The sequence below is a fragment of the Lithobates pipiens genome, unplaced genomic scaffold (genome assembly GCF_037356315.1).
Source record: "Lithobates pipiens isolate NorthernLeopardFrog02 unplaced genomic scaffold, aLitPip1_a1.2 Scaffold_3, whole genome shotgun sequence".
Taxonomy (NCBI): Eukaryota; Metazoa; Chordata; class Amphibia; order Anura; family Ranidae; genus Lithobates; species Lithobates pipiens.
In genome coordinates this window covers 105,730,821-105,750,717 of record NW_027507790.1, presented here as the reverse complement: position 1 = coordinate 105,750,717, position 19,897 = coordinate 105,730,821, and the positions used below count along the sequence as shown (strand labels likewise).

The 19,897-nt window shown below is 41.2% G+C and overlaps 1 protein-coding gene across 1 annotated transcript in view; it reads right to left on the bottom strand.

Annotated features, from left to right (window-relative positions):
* FBN2 (fibrillin 2) overlaps nucleotides 1–19,897 on the bottom strand; it is a 298,207-nt gene that overhangs the window by 270,089 nt on the left and 8,221 nt on the right. Inside the window, exons 2-3 of the mRNA XM_077462139.1 lie at nucleotides 9,918–10,000; nucleotides 8,367–8,465 (exon numbers count right to left, since the gene is read on the bottom strand). Of these exons, the coding sequence (XP_077318265.1) occupies nucleotides 8,367–8,465; nucleotides 9,918–10,000 (182 nt within the window). The remainder of the gene's footprint in view (nucleotides 1–8,366; nucleotides 8,466–9,917; nucleotides 10,001–19,897) is intronic.

Sequence of the window (19,897 nt, the reverse complement as noted above, 5' to 3'; positions counted from 1 at the left end):
GAAGGAATAGAACGTACTAGGGGTTGAAGGTAAAAATCAATGTACTTGCCCACCCGGGACGTAACTGAGTCTATTCCACTCACGATAGGACGACCCGGGGGGCAAGAAACATTTTTATGTATCTTTGGTAAGTAATACATAATCGGTACTCTAGGTGCTCGAGGCACCAAAAAAACTTTTTCCTTCATATAGTCATCTTTATTTAAAACGACAATCCCCCCTCCCTTGTCCGCTGGACGAATGACTAGGTTATGATTAGTACAAAGAGATTCGATGCCCTTATCTATGCTCTCCTTATTTTTCACCTGTCGGACCTGCATGAACAGGTGAAAAATAAGGAGAGCATAGATAAGGGCATCGAATCTCTTTGTACTAATCATAACCTAGTCATTCGTCCAGCGGACAAGGGAGGGGGGATTGTCGTTTTAAATAAAGATGACTATATGAAGGAGATGCGTCGTATTTTAGGGGACACCACTACCTATACTCTACTACATTATAATCCCAATGAAAAATATAGGAAGGATTTGGAATATATTATTAATATGGGTTTTGCCAATTCGATTTTAAATAAGAAGGAAAAAGTTTTTTTGGTGCCTCGAGCACCTAGAGTACCGATTATGTATTACTTACCAAAGATACATAAAAATGTTTCTTGCCCCCCGGGTCGTCCTATCGTGAGTGGAATAGACTCAGTTACGTCCCGGGTGGGCAAGTACATTGATTTTTACCTTCAACCCCTAGTACGTTCTATTCCTTCCTATTTGAAGGACACAAGGGATGTCATTAATCTTTTGTCTCAGTATAAACCAAAAATAGGGATGTGGCAGCCGACGTCACCTCACTTTATACTGTGATTCCTCATAATTTGGGCCTAGAGGCTGTTCGGTGTTTTCTTGAAAGGGGGTCCAATCTCCCACAAGAGCAGATTAATTTTATTATGGTTCTATTAAATTATGCTGCAACACATAATTTTTTTTGGTTTGACGGACATTTTTACCGTCAGGATAGGGGAGTTGCCATGGGGGCTAAATATGCCCCCAGCCTGGCTAACCTTTTCATGGCCAAGTGGGAGGAGGACGTCATCTATGCGGAACCCAGGTCAGAGGTTATCCTCTGGGTCCGGTACATAGATGACGTCTTCCTCCTTTGGGATGGTGACCTACCTGCTCTTTCTGAATATATGGATTTCTTGAATACCAATGACAGAGGGATACATTTTAGTTATGAAGCCAGTTTAGAACAAATTCATTTTTTGGATCTGGTCATTTCTGTTAAGGAAGATAGGTTTATCACCTCCACCTATTTTAAACCTACATACCGAAATGCCTACATACCCCGAGACAGCTGCCATCACAAATCATGGCTTAACTCAGTTCCAAAAAGCCAATACCTCAGAATTAAACGCAACTGTTCAGAGGATAGTACCTTTTTGACACAGGCGGACGTTCTCACTAAGAGGTTTCTGGATAAGGGGTACAGTTATGAATTCCTTAACCACTACAATACAGGGCACTTTCGCCCCCTTCCTTCCCAGCCCAATTTTCAGCTTTCATTGCTCTAGCGCTTTCAGTGACAATTGCGCGGTCATGCTACGCTGTACCCAAATTAAATTTTTATCATTTTGTTCGCACAAATAGAGATTTATTTTGGTGGTATTTATTCACGACTCCGTTTTTTATTTTTTGCGATATAAGCGCAAAAAAGCGGAAATTTGGAAAAAAAACAATATTTTCTTTTTTCTATTTTAAAAGAAATCCAATAAAATCAAATTTTGTCATAAATTTAAGCCAAAATGTATTCTGCTACATGTTTTTGGTAAAAAAAATTCCGTTAAGTGTATAATAATTGGTTTGTGTGATCACGGACATATGTACGCAAATGATTATGTACATATGTGTGCAGGTGATCACGTACATATGTGTGCACATAATCATTGGGACAAGTGATTTTAGTGGGACATATGTGGGGGACATGTTTTTATTATTAGGGACATGTGTTTTTATTTTTTGGGGACATGTATGTTTTGGGGACATGTGTGTTATGGGGACATATGTGGGGACTGTGTTTACACTGTGTGGTGTGTTGTGTGTTTACACTAAACTGAAGATCAGTGAGTAAAAAGCTGTAAAAAACAGCTCATACTCACTGATCATCAGCCGGCTGCAGCAATCTGCTCTCCTCTCCTCAGCGATGACTTCTGTGTGAGGAGAGGAGGAGCCGATTGCCTAGCAACCGGCTGTTTGTTTACATCACATGACGGCCGTGATTGGACACGGCTGTCATGTGATCAGGAGGGCCAATCACAGAGCCCTCCTGCCGATCTGAGATGCGCCGTGTCCCGGTGACACGGGCGCATCGGGATCGCGCCGCTGCGCGGGCACGCGCGCGCGCGATCCCGCTCCTCCTGATGGACGTTCCTGAACGTCCTATCAGGAGTAGACGGCTCCCACCCGGCCGTATATGTGCATTGGCCGGGTGGGAAGTGGTTAAGGACGCTCTAGACCAGGCTATTGGCACTAATCGAGGAGATCTATTGGAGTCCAAAAAGAAGGAGGGGGACTTTGGTTCTTATAGATGTCCTTTTATTACTACCTTCTCGCGCCAACATTTTAGCGTGAAGAATATCATGAATAAATATTGGCACAATTTAAAGAACGATAGGGTTTTAGGTGCCATTTTACCTGATAAACCAAAGGTTGTCTTTAAAGGCGTACCTAACCTCAGAGACAAACTGGCCCCTAATGTTGTAAACCCCCCTAGGGAGAGAACAAATTTGTTCTCGGAGCTAAAGGGATACTATCAATGTAGAAGATGCCAGGTGTGCCAGCTTAACCGATGCACTACGAGAAGGACCACTAGTTTTTCGTCTACCTGTACCTCCAAAACCTTTCCTATAGATTCTTTTATCACTTGCTCTACCACAGGTGTTGTTTATTTGCTCCAATGTCCGTGCGGCCTGCAATATGTGGGCCGGACCAAAAGACCTCTTCAGGTCCGGATCAATGAGCATATTAGCAACATCAGGAAAGGGTTTACGAAACATTCCGTCTCCAAGCACTATTTATCTGTTCATAATAGGGACCCTTCAGATACTCTTTTCCTTGGCATAGACAAATATAGGCCAAATTGGAGAGGTAGTTGCTTGGTTCGCAGCATCTCCAGGTTGGAGATGGCCTGGGTACATAAATTAAAGAGCTATACCCCTTTTGGGTTAAACATTGACGTTGACGTCAATTGTTTCATTGATAACTCTTAAATACTGTATACTTTTTTATTTCTTCTGCTTATTAAAAATGATTCTGTTTTATATTTTTGGAGTCATGTATGGCTCTATGTTCCATACATTTTTAAGTCCTTGGGCGCAGTATGGTATATTTTCAAATTACCGATACAGTGCAACCTTTTTTATTTCTATTATGGCCATTTACTCAATATAATAGTTATTTACAGTCTGAATTTTAGGTTGAGAATGTATATGTGGCTAAATTTGTTTAAGGGGTTCATTGAGGTCTCCATATTTTGGGGTTACGCATGTTTATACTGTCTACATATATATTTATGGTTCTGTCATTGGGACGTAATTATGGATGAAATATATATATATATTTTTTATTTTTTTATATTTGTTTTATGTTTACTATTGATATATGTTTTTTGAGATTAAAGCTGTTCTTTATTAGCCGTATAGGTATGGTTTGGCCCCAGGAACTGAGCGGATTACACACGGGGTTAATTCATTTAGATGGATCATTCGATCTATTTGCTTCAAATGGTGCCCCTTTCAAGTTTTTTTTATGAGGCTCTTTGCGGGGGCTCTTTAAGATGGCCACATTGATAATCATATTATCTTTGTTTTAACCATATATTCTGTTATGGGCAAATATTATATATATTTTTTAGTTTTATTTATATTTTTCATTGAATATACATTTTTTGTTGAGTTAATGAGATGTTTAAATTTACTTTTTATTTTTTCAAATTTTTATATGTGCTAAATCTATGTATTCAATAGGGTGGCTGTTTGTGGCAGCATTAGTCAATGTTAATTTTCCCTAAAACAATATGGCGTTTTCCGTCTCGGCTTTGGGGCCAAACCGAGGCTTGGTTTATTGTTTGTACTATTTAAGCGGTGCGTCAGGACGCCGCCCGTACCCCGTGATCACGTCCTATAGTGACGAAACGCGTAGGGAGGAGGAGCGACGTCCTGACGCAACCACCATCTCGTGTTGTTTGGTTACGGTATAACGGCACGAATCGAGACCGGCCGGCTCGGTTTTGCTGAAACGATAGTTTTTATCTTCATTTCTGTAAGTGCGCATTTGTCTCTTACGTTCGATTAAAGATATACTTGGGTTTTACACTATTGTGAGTCTTATTACTTTTCATGCAAACCTGTTAACGGGAGTGAATTGAGAGGCGAACGGGTTCCGGAGTTTCTTCACATCCATTCGTGAAAACCCTGGACTGGGGGAATCAGTCATCTGCTCTGCATGGTTCTCTATAATAAGGAACCATTCATTTTTGGTAAGCGGCAGTAATTTCTTTGGTGGAGGCTAAGCACGAGTCACGTTCGTTTTGGATATTTATGCTGTCACCATTTCACTGTGGAATACCTTGCAAATAGAGACTTTATATGGACTTTTTGAACATTGCAACACTTTATGTTATGTTTATAATTTATTTTCATATCCATGTTTCACTAATGTTTTAAGGCAACGGGCTATTGGATGTTATACTTTTTTCAGGTTCACATCATATTTTCATTTGAATATTCACTGTTATTAAGGGTCTGTTTTTTGAAACCATATTAAGGTGTATTTGCTATCTTCACTGATTTAGCATTTTCTATTTTTATATGATTGTCTAATTTCTAGTCGCAATTTTTCGTTGCACTTTAAATTTTCCCGCATAGTATTGACACACTATTAAGTCAATGTTTTTGTGAATTTTTTCAAGTAGGTGTATTCTCTGCTTAGTAATTCTCTGTAGCGCAACCCACTCTTTTTTTCTTTCATGCCAAATGTAGTATAACATTTGGGTTGCTGCTTCTTTTTATTTTTTTATAATTTCTTTTTTGCTAAGCGCGGCTTTCCTCTTTTTTCTAAATCCAGTTATCTACCTGCTCCCCATAGTACTCGGCGAGACTTTGGAGTGGCATCATGGGCTTGGCTCCTCCTTCCTAGAAGTGTTGCACCCCATGCTTGGGCTTCCTCAGTAGGTGGGGAGCCGAAACAACTTGAGCCCTTAAGTAGCGTCCTCCTTTATATAAATTACAAATTATAAACACATAATCTATGAGGTAGTTAAGGCCGATTACACTTCTAACTGCCGCTTGATAGGTTATGTGTGTATATGTTGTTATGAATATGAAGGCGGAAGCTACTTAAGGGCTTGGGTTGTTTGGTTCCCTGCCTACTGAGGAAGCCCAATCACAGGACACAGTGTGTCCAGGAGGGAGGAGCCTAGTCCATGACATCACACTAAAGTCTCACCGAGTACTGTGGTTAGCAGACAGATGACTGGATTTGTATAGCCCTTTGAGAGGTTTTTTTTTTCCAGTAAGTGTAAGGCTTTGCGGGGTGTTTGAATAAAGGTGTAGAGGGAGTACACTATGTCTGTGCCCTTCTGTTCTATATGACATACGATTGGAGCCCTATGATTACATCTGAAAACAGAAGGTATGGTTGTCCTGAGGAGGATTGCGGTAGTGATCACTAAGGAGTGGCATTATTGGGATAACAATGATGAGCGTGTTTTGATATTATTGAGGTGAGCAGGTTTTTCACCTGGTGGGGGATGTGCACATATGCATGAAGAGTGAAGGGTGTTTTTTCTCCTTTCTGTTTATGGACACTGGACTATATTTATATAATTTGTGAATACTGGACTTTAGATATATATTTTGCCACCATTTATATATATTTATATTTATATAAGTTGTGAACACGTGACTATACATATATAAACTGTGTATAAATACTGTATACATATATATATATATATATATATATATATATATATATATATATATACATATAATCTTTTTATTATTATTATTTTTTAATTTCACAATTTTTCATTACTTTATGATGTTTAGGTAGTAGCAATTTATTTTGTGTGAGATTTATATAAGGATATGAATTAGTGTTGCATACACTTGTTATAAAAGTATAAAAGTACTTCCTGTCTATATTCTGGAGCTGCCCTTTGATTGTACCTTTTTGGTCCTCGGTCCAATCCCTACTCCACTCTGTGTTGGGGATAGATATCCCTTTAGACCCTAGGTACTATTTACTAGGCCTGCCTATTACGGCGCTATCTAAGCACGCCAAGAAGTTGACAGATTTTATCCTCTTAGCTGCCAAGAGAGTGATCCCTGCCCTTTGGCTGTCTCCTACCCCCCCTATCCACTCACAGCTAATCTCCGCTATTGCACATATGCGCAGGATGGAACACATGACTGCACTGGTACAGGACTCCCTACCCAAGTTCTCTAAGATATGGGATAGGTGGGATAACTCCACATTTAACCCAGAGACAGCACCCTGATATGTTGGTACGAACTCTCAGGAATGTTTTATTAAGGTTCTTCTTGGGATTCTAATTATACGTCCCTTTTACAACTTACAGTTTTTATTTTAACTATGTATCTTTTGATTTCGAACCTGTGGTGTATCCTTTTCCCCTCCCCTCCAATGTGATTTATAAATGTCTCAACACTTTATATCCCGCCTGCGGCGGTTTTTGCTGTTATACTTGTAACAACAATTCTGACTGTCTGTATCGAAAGTATATTTTTTCTGTTTTGCAAAAAATCTTTCTTCAATAAATATACATAAAAAATAAAAAATAAAAAAAAGTACTTCCTGTCCCAGAGACACCAGAATAAGAAATTATAAGGTAGAGGTGTCACAAGTTAGGTAAGACCCAGGGAGCAATAAGACCCTGGCAAATCTAACATTGCTGCATTCTAAAAACATGTATATGTTTTTGTTGCCGTCAAATGGATATCGGATCAGTTGCTGTTCTCATGCTGTAACTTGACTATGAATGACACCTGTTCTGGTGTTGTGCCTTCACCCATTTCCTTGCTGTGTGCAGCGCTGGGATGATGCCATGGCTGTGTTTAGTGAATTGCGCAGCTGAGGGAGGGGGCGAAGGCACAAAACCAGAAGTGGCATATGCCATAGATATATCTGATGCAGAAGGCACTCAATTTAAAATGTTTTTCAAAATGTAAAAAACACTGCCCCTTGAGGTAGGCTTTAAATTATATTGCATGAACAACTCTGAAACATTTTTAAACATAACATTTCTGATGGGTCTAACAATCTAGTTCAGTGGCTGTCAACTTACTATATAGGTATGGGAGCCTCAAATGGGGCCTTTAAAAGGACCTTAAATGGGACACTTAATATCTCTAGAGAGCCATATACACAATATTTATTATATGTAATGCTACAGAAGACTGTCATAGACTGAAGAATTACTAAAGCAAATGGTCAGAGACTGCCATACAGGAGTGCATGAGGGCTGAAATCATGCTGTAGGAAACAGCCATTGCTAGGAAAATATTACATAAACAGCTAGAGATTACTGGTTTTAAAGGCCTCCTTACAAATCAATGCTTGCACTATGGGCTGCTGGGGACTGAAGACTGCATTCAAACACCAAAATACTACATATTGCCCTTGGGCCACAGGTTGGGCTCCATGGATCTAGATAAATATTTCTGAGATATTTCCATAGTTTTTATAAAATGACATATGGGTTGATTTACTGAAACTAGAGAGTGCAAAATCTGGTTCAGCTCTGTATAGAAACGAATCAGCTTCCAGGTTTTCTAGTCAAAGCTTTATTAAATAAGCTGAAGTTAGAAACTGAATGGCTACCATACAGAGCTGCACCAGATTTTGCACTCTCCGGTTTTGGTAAATCAACCTTTGGCACATTTTCCTCATTCAATGTGATAGGGTCAGGATGATTTCATTGTATGGTGTACTAGTTTCAGAGAATGTGTACTAAGAAAATAGTACACAATCATCTGACAGTAGAGGACTTAAAATGCTGTAACATAGCAGTAAAAAATTGCTGTAATGATTGGCAGTTAAAAACATGTATTTTAGTTATTTTCAACCAGTGAGATCTGTAAAATCACAGTCACATAACTAAAAATAAATATTTTAACTGCGCCAATAACACCTAAATTGCCATTGACCTATTTCCTAACACCAATGTTATGCTAAAAAGAAACTTAAATAAAGGAAATGTGTGTTGGACAACGTGCAACTGGAGTAAGGATAAGGTACTGGACCTAAAAATTTGATGTTTCAAAACATTGGTACGTTGTTACTAAAACTCACCAGTTTTTGATGCACAGTTGGGAGAAACTTGTCCATTAGAGCAGGTACACATGTTTGGACGGGAACAGAATCCATCACCACAGCTGTTTCTGCAAATTGCTGCAAAGAAAAAAAAAAAGGATTATTAATATTTATTGTTTAATTACCTTATAGAATTATCAATTATGTATTAGTACAAAAGTGGTAAAAAATGTAAAGACATTTTATATAATAACGTGTATTCCTAAAACTTCAGGTTTAAGGTACCCTGCAGGATAAAAGAATAGTACATACTGTAAGTATAGAAGATAAGCAACATGCTATTACTTCTATCATGAAGAAAATAGTCCACAACCACAAATGTCACTATACGAGATTAACCAATTTTTTGACAATCATAGCTTCAAGCAATACACAGGGGTTCATTTACTTAAACTGTACAGTGCAAAATCTGGTGCAGCTATGCATGGTGGCCAATCAGCTTCCAACTTCATCTTGTTCAATTAAGCTTTCACAAAATAAAAACATTGAAGCTGATTGATTTCTATGCAGAGCTGCACGCATTCTCCAGTTTTAGTAAATCAACCTACAGTGTTTTTGGCCCAACTCCCCCTTCTGGTGCACATCTTTTTCATGGTGTATACAGCTTACACTTGGAAGCCTCACAGCATCAAACGAATATGAGCACTTAACTATAAATTTAAACACAGTGCATATGAGTAACAAAATGGACTAATACTAGCATGTGACAAATCTTTCTGTCTAGTGTTTATGGGTTGTGGTCTAGGTCTAGTGTTTATGTGGTTGTGATCTTGCTGTGGCTGCCACTAACATTAGTAATTCAGTTACTTTTTACTAAGTGTGGCCAGGTGTTGACTGACAGTCTACAGGGAATTCAAATCTGCAGCGACAATGCTGATAGTCACCCTTCCTGCAACATATCTTAATCTCATTGTAGTGTGAGCAGGCGCAGCCTACATAAGAGTGGCAACTCTGCTCTGAATTCAGACATCATTGCCACACCATCACAAGAAAGTGCATTAGATAGACTTCAATGTAGGTATTTGTGTGCCTTGTCAGGGGGACTAAGTGAAAACTATAAGTGCAGATAAATGTTTAATTAAGTGTTGGACATTTTTTAAGGCTTGGTTTACACTGGAACCGGCTGCGGATTGCACAGGAATGCTGTGCGTCCCTGTTCTCCATTTCAGGGACAAATCAGGGCCAAATCTTACCTGAATTTGGCCCTGAATCAGAGCCAAAGATGCACAATGTTTCTGTGCAGTGCGCTCCGCAGCCACAACGGAGATATGTGAACCGGCTCCATAGAAAGCTGGTCACATTCTCCTGCTATGTGAATTGGATGCAGGGAAATCCATGCGAACCCGGCCTAATGGGAGTCGAAGGTTCTATTTTAGTGATTACTGGCTAATGTGCCTATGTTACATAGAATTTACATATGAAATCACATTTTAATTCCAACATGGCCAAAGAAACAGAAGTATAATGATGCATAAGGGAGTTTGTGTAGGTTATTAACCAGAGGAGTAGAACAGTAAAACAGACACTTACGGACAATGCACTGTTTTCCTCCAGGGAGCGTTTTCCATCCAGGGCAGCAATAAGAATGGAATCTAGATCCGCACACATTTGGCCTTTTAAAAACAGTAATAACAATGATAACGTAAATTGCATGCATTAAAATTGATTATAGTTACAGATTGATAATTAAAGATGTATGTAAAATATGATTATGTATCTTAGGGCAATTCCATTAGAGTTGGAGAATCCTGGGCAGGTAGAATGGTAATTTCTTTTAATGAAGGATTCTGGCCTATACAAAGCTGTAATGTAAAATTCCATCGTGCTTTCGAGAGCATAACCTTGGGTGGGAGGATTGGACATTTAACTGCCCAATATTGCACAACCTTACCATATCCTTCTTATGTCTGTTACCTCTGTTGACATTTCGGAAAAGATAGAAACAAATGAATGGGAGTAACCACTTATAGTACACTTTATATAACAGAATTATGGGGGCTGCAATTGCTAACTTTACGTTCATAAAATTCTAGTCATTCTAACCCTCTCACTTCAAAACTTGGTTCACTGAACCCAAAAAAATACCATACAGATAAGAACTGTACCGTCTACATAGTTGTTTGGGCCAGTGACGCAGAAAGCAATAAAGAATAACAGCCATGCAACTATGGAAGAAATGACATCCCTATATTCCTTTCCTAACAGACTTTTATTTTAAGAGTCACTAAAATTTTAAGTTTACTTATAAAAAAGCTTTCTAATGCAGAATATTTTTTTACATGAATAATAATGGATACATATAAAAACTTTTCAAGATATTACCAGAACAGAGGTTGTCTAGAATTAAGGTGGAGGATTGGTGAGCAACGCTACAACAGACAGCTGCCTTCCTGCCTCGTAATCCACAGGAAAACCCTTTTTGTACTAAACACTGCAACAAAGCTAAGGCATAGACATCCTACACATATTGTATTACAGATACTAGCAAACCATACCCGTTTGTGAACAGTATGGACTAAGAATGCAGCCCAGTGTTTAGGGACTAATATGGTGGCAATGGATTGTAGCAGGGTATATAGTGTACAGCATAATGTATACAGTAGAGAAGTGTGGAGGGGCTCAGGGTGGAATATAAAATCTAGAACACTATGTACAGACTGGAGTACACTGATTTGGTGTGGAATACAGAACAGCAAGCAAAGAGTGTGGAGTATAGAAAGAAAATCACAGTGTACACAATGGAGCAGGGGGAATATAGAACTTACAGCACATTGTTTAGAAGCAGTAGGGTTACAAAAATATACAGTATTTAAAATTTTAATTAAGACACACTCCACCTTAAATGACAACAGCCAAACTTCCATGGACAAGGTAATTTATGTTTATGACCACACACACGTGGACGCAAGGAGACTCCAGGAAAGGACTCATCAACAGATGAAAAAGAGGAAACGGATGAGATTTATGTGACCAACCTGAGTGTGATCATAAGGAGTCCTCCCAGCATGCAGATGTTTGATGGTGGACTGGTCACTGAATATGAAGCACAGCTTTACCTCAATTTCATATTCTGAGCTGTTATTGGAACTGTGATAAGTCTTGTATAAAAGCTACAGCACAGTGTGTAGATTGGGGTGGTAGGGAGTATAGAACATACAGCACAGTGTGTAGATTGGGGTGGTAGGGAGTATAGAATATACAGCAACAGTGTGTAGATTGGGGTGGTAGGGAGTATAGAACATACAGCAACAGTGTGTAGATTGGGGTGTTAGGGAGTATAGAACATGCAGCACAGTGTGTAGATTTGGGTGGTTGGGCATATAGATTATACAGCACAGGGTGTAGATTGGGGTGGTAGGAAGTATAGAACATACAGTAACAGTGTGTAAATTGGGGTGGTAGGGAGTATAGAACATGCAGTACAGCGTGTAGATTGGGATGGTAGGGCATATAGAACATACAGCACAGGGTGTAGATTGGGGTGGTAGGGAGTATAGAACATACAGCAACAGTGTGCAGATTGGAGAAGAGGGGGATATAGAATGTACAGCACAGGGTGCAGATTGGATGGGGTGTAAAGCATAATATGTATTGCATGAGAATGGTGGCAATTACAGAATACAAAACAGTGCACATATTGGAACCAATAAGGGTGAATTATAGGCGTGCGCAGGGGGTTTGCCAGGTGTGCCTGGGAACCCCCTAATCACTAAGTGCAGATTCCCCCTACTCCCAGGTTTCCCCTGTGTTGCACCTTTTCCCTCAGCAGTGCTGCTGGCTTCCTTCCTCTGCTCCCCCCCCCCCTTCAGCTGCCGTGGGGGATGTTTTACAATGTAAAGTGGGGGAAGGGACTAGTAAATATGTAATTTACCCGCCCTTCCTTTTCTAAATGAGCATAGTGAAAACACTCACTGTGTTCATTCATAACTGATGCATAGTAAAATGTGTTTACTATGCTTCTGTTTCTGAATGAACAGGAAGCCACTCAGCACAGAGCACTTCCCATTCATTCACTGTCCAGTGCAGCTGAGGCTGCAGAGAAAGGGTGCACACCCTAATGCAATAGGTTGCACAAACCTATGGGGCGAAGGCAATAGAAAGAGGGACTGATGATGGAAGGGAGGCAGAGGGAGCAATGGAACAAGTATTGAGAGGTGGATGGCAGAGAGAAGTGCAGATCGCTGACAGAAGGATGGAGGACGTCATCTGAAAACATATCAAGAGTGGTTCCTCATTTCTGGGATGGGGATTGAAAGTATAAAATCATTCTCCATATGGCTGTAGTGTTGGTGCAGCTTTCTGCACAAGCCTTTACTAAAACCAAAGGCTGGCTTCCATGGGCAGGTGGGGGATCTCTCTCCAGTGAAGCAGCCAGTAGTCTTCATATGTATGTAACAAAGGGGTTTTCCAGAGTATTCAAAATTCTATTCTATTCGGTCCAAAAGCTGGCCATAGATTAGTCTGTTTTTTTTTCATTGATCCAGCTGATTGAATGAAAAAAACTGATCTGATTTGAGGGGGATGAGGGAATCCACCCTGCTGTGTTTCTGTATTCTGACAGTGGGGAGACGTCTCCGACAATCAGCATACACTGATCAGCACTGCATTCTATAGCCTGCAGCACAAATTGAATGAAACTTCTCCAACAGGACACGTGAACAGAAGTTGATTGATAGATTGACTTCTGTTCATCTACAGTGGCCATACATGGATCAAAATTCAGCCATTCCCTGCTGAACCATCTGAATTTCGATCCATGTGTGGCCAGTTTAAGACTGGTTACTAAACCCAGGAACCTGCATTCACTATATCTAGTCTCCCACAGTACACAGAACATAGAAATGCAATTACTTTAGTAAATATAAATTGCTTAACACCTTTTCTCATCAGCAGTATATAGCAGTTGTGACTTAGATCAGTGTCTGGCCGAGCACTGGTTAAAGCTTGTAGGATGAGTTTTCATTCTACTCTGGCTTCCTATGAGGCTGCAGGAGCCCTGGCCCTCTGTCTGGACAGTGCTGATTGGCCCTGTGCTGATCACATGCAACCTCCCATAACAAAAAGTTAAATAAAACTCTAGCAATACACATCAAACTGAACATGTACAGAGTGCCCCCAAGGCTCTGTACTATCAGGAGATGGATTGGGGAAAGAAGAAGAAGGGGAGGATCACAGAAGCAAACAGCATTTTTACAGCAGGATTAACCCCTTAGGTTCCAAAGTGAGTATAACAAGCATGCTTTACTACATATACAGACTGATTTTACTGTTGTGGGTTTAGTAACGCTTTTCAGGGCTGTCACATGTGTTGCAGACACAAGGCTGCAATACTGTCATATAGGGGTCTAATTATATTTAAAAAAATGCTGTGTGAATGTATCAGAATTCGCACAGCCATCACAAATAACCCCCTAATGTACCTAATATGTTTTTTTTTTAAAGTGGAACTTTATTCCTAAAATTCTAAAAGGACGAATAGGTAGGATATATAATAAAGAAGAGACATGCTTTGTCTCTCCTACATTAAAGTTACTCACCTGCCTGTCTACCTTGTACAGTGCACTGCACACGTGCAGCTCCCTATACACAATTCGACATTGCCAAATCTGACTGAACTCCCACTCGTGCCAGCGACAGAGACCCAGAAGCTTGCTTCTTGATTATGTCAGTAGCTGGACAGGAAACTCCCGGACGCTGCATAGCTGGAGACAAGCAGAATATACTGTAGTTCTGCTTTAATATGACCATCTGTGCTATCTATACCCCACTTTTAAGTACACAATGGGGTTTATTTACTAAAGCTGGAAAGTGCAAAATCAGGCTCACGTCTGCATAGAAACAAATGAGCTTCTAGACCCAGCTTGTTCAATTAAGCTTTTGTAATAAAACCTGGAAGCTCATTGGTTTCTATGTAGAAGTAAGCCTGATTTTGCACTTTCCAGCTTTAGTAAATAAACCCCATTGCATACTTAAAAGTGGGGTATGCCTGTATACCTAAGTCAGGAAAATACTGCATTATGCCCACTAGATGGAGTTTATAATTCTAAGGCCGCGTACACACGGGCGGACTGTTCGCCCAACTTAGTTCGTCAAACAATCCGACAAACAGTCCGCTCAAAATTTGCATGAACGGACTTGACCACACACGATGAACGAACAGTCCGCTGAAAGCGTGCGCGATGACGTGAACGGCACGTACGACGGGACTAGAAAAACGACGTCCTATACACTGCAATGCAACCTTCGCCGTGTAAATCCTTTCTGAGCATGCGCGAAACTTAGTCTGTCGAACGAGCCTACACACGAGCGGACTGTCCGCTGAAACCAAGTTTGGGCGGACAGTCTTACGGAAATTCCGAAAAACTTTGTTCGTCAGACTGTCCGCTGAAACAGTCCGCTGAAGCCCACACACGAGCGGACTGTCCGCTGAAACACTGTTCAGCGGACAAAGTTGGGCGAACAGTCCGCCCGTGTGTACGCGGCCTCAGAAATAAACATCTTAGACCCATTTCAGGAATTATTTGCACAGTTGTGCAAGGCTGAGAGTCACACAGTGATTTATTTTAATTAATCAAACCCATATTGTTGTGCTACATGTCTGTAATGGGTTACCTGCAAGTCCTTATCTGTAATTCGCTTAGTAAAGAAAAATCAATCATTTGCAAGAAGAATTTGTTTTTAAAAAATTGATTTTTGCATGCACACGATTGGATGATTGAAATCTGCACAACTTTACCTAGTTTACTAAGCTGAGTGATTTTTTTGTTTGCAACATCAATTTTCTCTTTGCAAAGTGAATTTTCACTTAGCTTTGTGAATGAGATCAAGCATTCAATCATGTGCAAGCAAAAATCCTACATTTCCTTGACAATGATTGTATCATTCCATATTAGCATTGTATCTATGAGGTTTATTTTTAAATAGTATTGCACTGAATATTCTCTGGTCTGTAATGTGTAGTCCTGAGTTTCAGTATCTGTAGCTTGGATAGAAAGGAGCAGAAATACCGTACTACAGCTATTGAAGAAAAGGAAGCAGTACATGTTTTGAACCCAGTGAACGAATGGAGAACAGAGCTATAGAAGGTGCAAGATCACCCAACAGTAGTAGAAGGATACATGAGCTTTCCCAATAAAGATAAAACATAAAAACAGAGCTATGCTTTTGTTAATCATAGACTATGACTTACAATATGCCAACGTCTCAGTAGATAATGTCAGAAATGTAACTTACATTCACTGGCCACAAGTACACCTGTTCAATTGCTTGGAAACACAAACTGCTAATCAGCCAATCACATGGCAGCAACTCAATGCATCTACTGACCATTAGAATGGAGAAGAAAGGGGATTTAAGTGACTTTGAACGTGGCATGGTTGTTCGTGCCAGACAGTCTGGTCTGACTATTTAAAAAACTGCTGATCTATTGGAATTTCCATACACAACCATCTCTAGGGTTTACACAGAATGGCCCAAAAAAAGAGAAAATATCCAGTGAATGGCAGTTGTGTGGAGAAAAAATGCCTTGTTGATGTCAGAGGAAAATGGAAAGACTGGTTCAATATGATAGAAAGGCAACCTTAACTCATATAACCACTCGTTACAACCAAGGTATGCAGAATACCATCTCTGAATGCACAACACATCAAACATTGAAGCAGCCCTTGGCAGAGATACCTTAACTGCGATTATCTCAATGATTCCTAAACCGAACACAGACAACACCTTATGGTCTAATTTTAGGCCAATATCGTTACTTAACATCGACGTTAAGATTTTAGCCAAAATCCTTGCACTCCGCCTGAATCCTCTGATAGGGAAACTAATACATAAAGATCAAGTGGGGTTTATCCCCTGGAGACAAGCCAGTGATAACATCAGAAGGATCATTCTTCTTCAACATCTTGCTAAATCCCGGAAAATCCCCATGCATTTGCTCTCACTAGACATACGCAAAGCGTTTGATACGGTATTGTGGCCGTATCTACAATATATCCTAAAGCCCTTGATGTATCTCTGCCAGAAGGAGAGCTTGATCGGTTACGTAATAACTTTCCTTTTCAATGGTCCTCAACTTCAATTCCCTATTTAGGCATTCACCTGACAGCTAATCCCTCACATCTATTCCATCACAACTATCTACCCTTGCTGCGAAAGTTGACAAATCTTTTGGCCGCCTGGCAACCGATATGTGTTTCGTGGCTAGGTCGAGTCGTTGCAGTTAAAATGACGGTACTACCCAAATTGCTCTATTTATACCGGGTTCTTCCGATCCCAATACCACCCTATTATCATCGCCTTGTACAAAGCAAAATTTTCAAATACATTTGGGGGTCTATTAGACCCAGAATCTCTAAGTCTACGCTCTATCGCCACAAAGCACAGGGCGGACTAGGTGTACCAAATTTCCGCTATTACTATTATGCAGCCCAGCTAGCCCAGATCACTTTATATCATGCGAAAACTGAAATACCGATTTGGGTCAGTCTTGAGGCCATAGATGCTCACCCCATTACTATATCCAATCTTCTATGGCTACCCCCCTCGCAAAGAGGTAAACTTACTAACCCGATAACCCAGCATTCCATTAAAATATGGGACATGAACCACAAACGTTTTCACCTTAAATCCCAACACTTACCGTTGCTCTCTATCTTTGGACACCCTCTATTTGGCCCAGCCTACTCCGAGTCAGGCTTATTTGGGGCTTGGTCTCGGGCAGGCCTGGACTGAATTTGTGATCTTACAAAGTATGGCACGATCAAACCCTTCCCTATCTTACAAGCTCAATTCCGACTCCCCAATAAGGAATGCTTTCGCTATTTACAAATTTCCCACTTTGTAAACTCACTACCTAAATTTGATAATGAGCAAGAATATATGTCATCCTACGAAAAAATATGCGACTCTGACCCACATGCGCCGGGCATTATTTCTCAACTGTACTCTCGATTCACCTCCCCGCCTGCTCCCCTTCCACCCTATACCTCAAAATGGTCAGCAGACCTCAATATAGATTACAATGATGCTATATGGACGAAGATCTGGGCCAATACTTGTAAAGCTTCCCAAAATGTCGTTGCCTCAGAGGCAAATTTTAAAGTCCTTATGCGGTGGTATTTGGTCCCCATTAGAATAGCTAAGTTTGTCCCTGGTTACCCCGCCTCATGCTTTAGAGGCTGTGCTGAAGCAGGCACTCATATACATATCTGGTGGACATGTCCTATTGTACAAAGTTTTTGGACAACGATATTCCAGATAGCGTCATTACTTTTGGGATACCCTATACCACCCGATCCATCTCTAGCCTTGCTTAACCTTGCACCCCACAACTGCACTCGATACCAATTGTCCCTATTTCTTCAACTTACAACAGCAGCAAAGCAAACGATTGCTAGGGCCTGGAAGACACCTATACTCCCCGTAGCCGAACTTAAAAATAGGGTCACGCAGGCTATGATCCACTGCAAAATAGACGCAAAAATTCTAGATCGCATGCCCCGGTTCCGTAAGATCTGGCAGCCATGGATAACACACTTTTTACCCCCTGACTTAGATTCCGACCTTTTAGAGGTCTAAAATATTCCTCATTAAGGAGACCCTCACAATAAATGGCCTGGGTCCGTGCGGACCTGTTGATCCACAGCCTTCCTATCCTTCTCTACTTCTCTCTCTCTTCTTTTCCCCCCTCTACCCCTTTCCTTGTCTCCAGTCTAACTCCTATCGCTATCCTATTTCCCTATCTCCGAAAACCACTGCACTCGCAGTACTTGTACTCTCCGCTAACGTATAGATCTTATCCCGGGGAGTCACCTTCTTCTCCTCCGGATTCCGGATTATATGACACTTGACTGTCTAATCAGATAATTATTCTCTTTTATGATCCGAACTGCATAATCCAGTGTTGTTTTTGACAAAGTTTTATAGGGACTAAGTCCCACTGTTACTGCTTACATGCTGTTCACCAAATCTCTTCACATGCTTTATGTCTATATCGTACTGTGTAATTATTTTGTTAATTGCTAATAAAAAATTTTGAAAGTAACATTGAAGCAGATGGGCTACAGCAGCAGAAGACCACACCGGGTGCCACTCCTGTCAGCTAAGAACTGGAAACTGAGGCTATAATTCATACAGGCTAACCAAAATTGGGCAATAGAAGCTTAGAAAAATATTGCCTGGTCTGATGAGTCTCGATTTTAGCTGCACCATTCAGATGGTAGGATCTGAATTTGGCGTAAACAACATGAAAGCATGGATCCATCCTTCCTTGTATCAATGGTTCAGGCTGGTGGTGGTGTAATGGTGTGGGGGATATTTTCTTGCCGCAATTTGAGCCCCTTAGTACCAATTGAGAATTATTTAAATGCCACGGCCTACCTTAGTATTGTTGCTGAACATGTCCATCCTTTTAGGAATATAGTGTACCGATCTTCTGATGGCTACTTCCAGCAGGATAATGCAGCATGTCACAAAGCTAAAATCATCTCAAACTGGATTCTTGAACATGACAATGAGTTCACTGTACTCCAATGGCCTCCATAGCCACCAGATCTCAATCCAATAGAGCACCTTTGGAATGAGATGGAACAGGAGATTCACATCATAGGTGTGCATCGGACAAATCTGCAGCAACTGCGTGATGCTATCATGTCAATATGGCCCAAAATCTCTGAGGATTTGTAAATCAATGCCATGAAGAATTAAGGCAGTTCTGAAGGCCAAACCGGGTCCAACCCAGTACTAGCAAGGTGTACCCAATTAAGTGGCCAGTGAGGGTATATTGCACTAAATACCTATCTTTCTTCTTTTCTCATCTAATTATGAATTGTCATGCCGCGTACACACGGGCGGACTGTATGGCCTACTTAGTCCGCCGAAACACATTTCAGCGGACAGTCCGCTCGTGTGTGGGCTTCAGCGGACTTTTTCAGCGTGCAGTCCGGCGTACTAAGTATTTCGGATTTTTCTAAATACTGTCCGTCGTACTCGCATTTCGGCAGACAATCCGCCCGTGTGTATGCCAGTCCGCCGTACTTTTGAAATGAGCGGACTTTTCCCGCCCGGAGAAAAGTCCGCTCATTTCGAGCGGGTATCCATGTAGGCGGGGCCTGCGAAGGAGACGTCGCTGGCCCCGCCGCCTGGTATGGACTTAAAGGGGAACCCCAACGCCGAAAAAAATCGGCGTGGGGGTCCCCCCCCAAGTCCACAACAGACCCTTGTCCGAGCACGCTACCCGGCCGGCCAGGAAAGGGGGGCGAGCGAGCGCCCCCCTCCTAAACCGTACCAGGCCGCGTGCCCTCAACATGGGGGGGTGCCTTGGGGAAGGGGGGGCCGCGCGGCCCCCCCACCCCAAAGCACCTTGTCCCCATGTTGATGAGGACAAGGGCCTCTTCCCGACAACCCTGGCCATTGGTTGTCGGGGTCTGCGGGCGGGGGGCTTATCGGAATCCGGGAGCCCCCTTTAATAAGGGGGCCCCCGGATACCGGCCCCCCACCCTATGTGAATG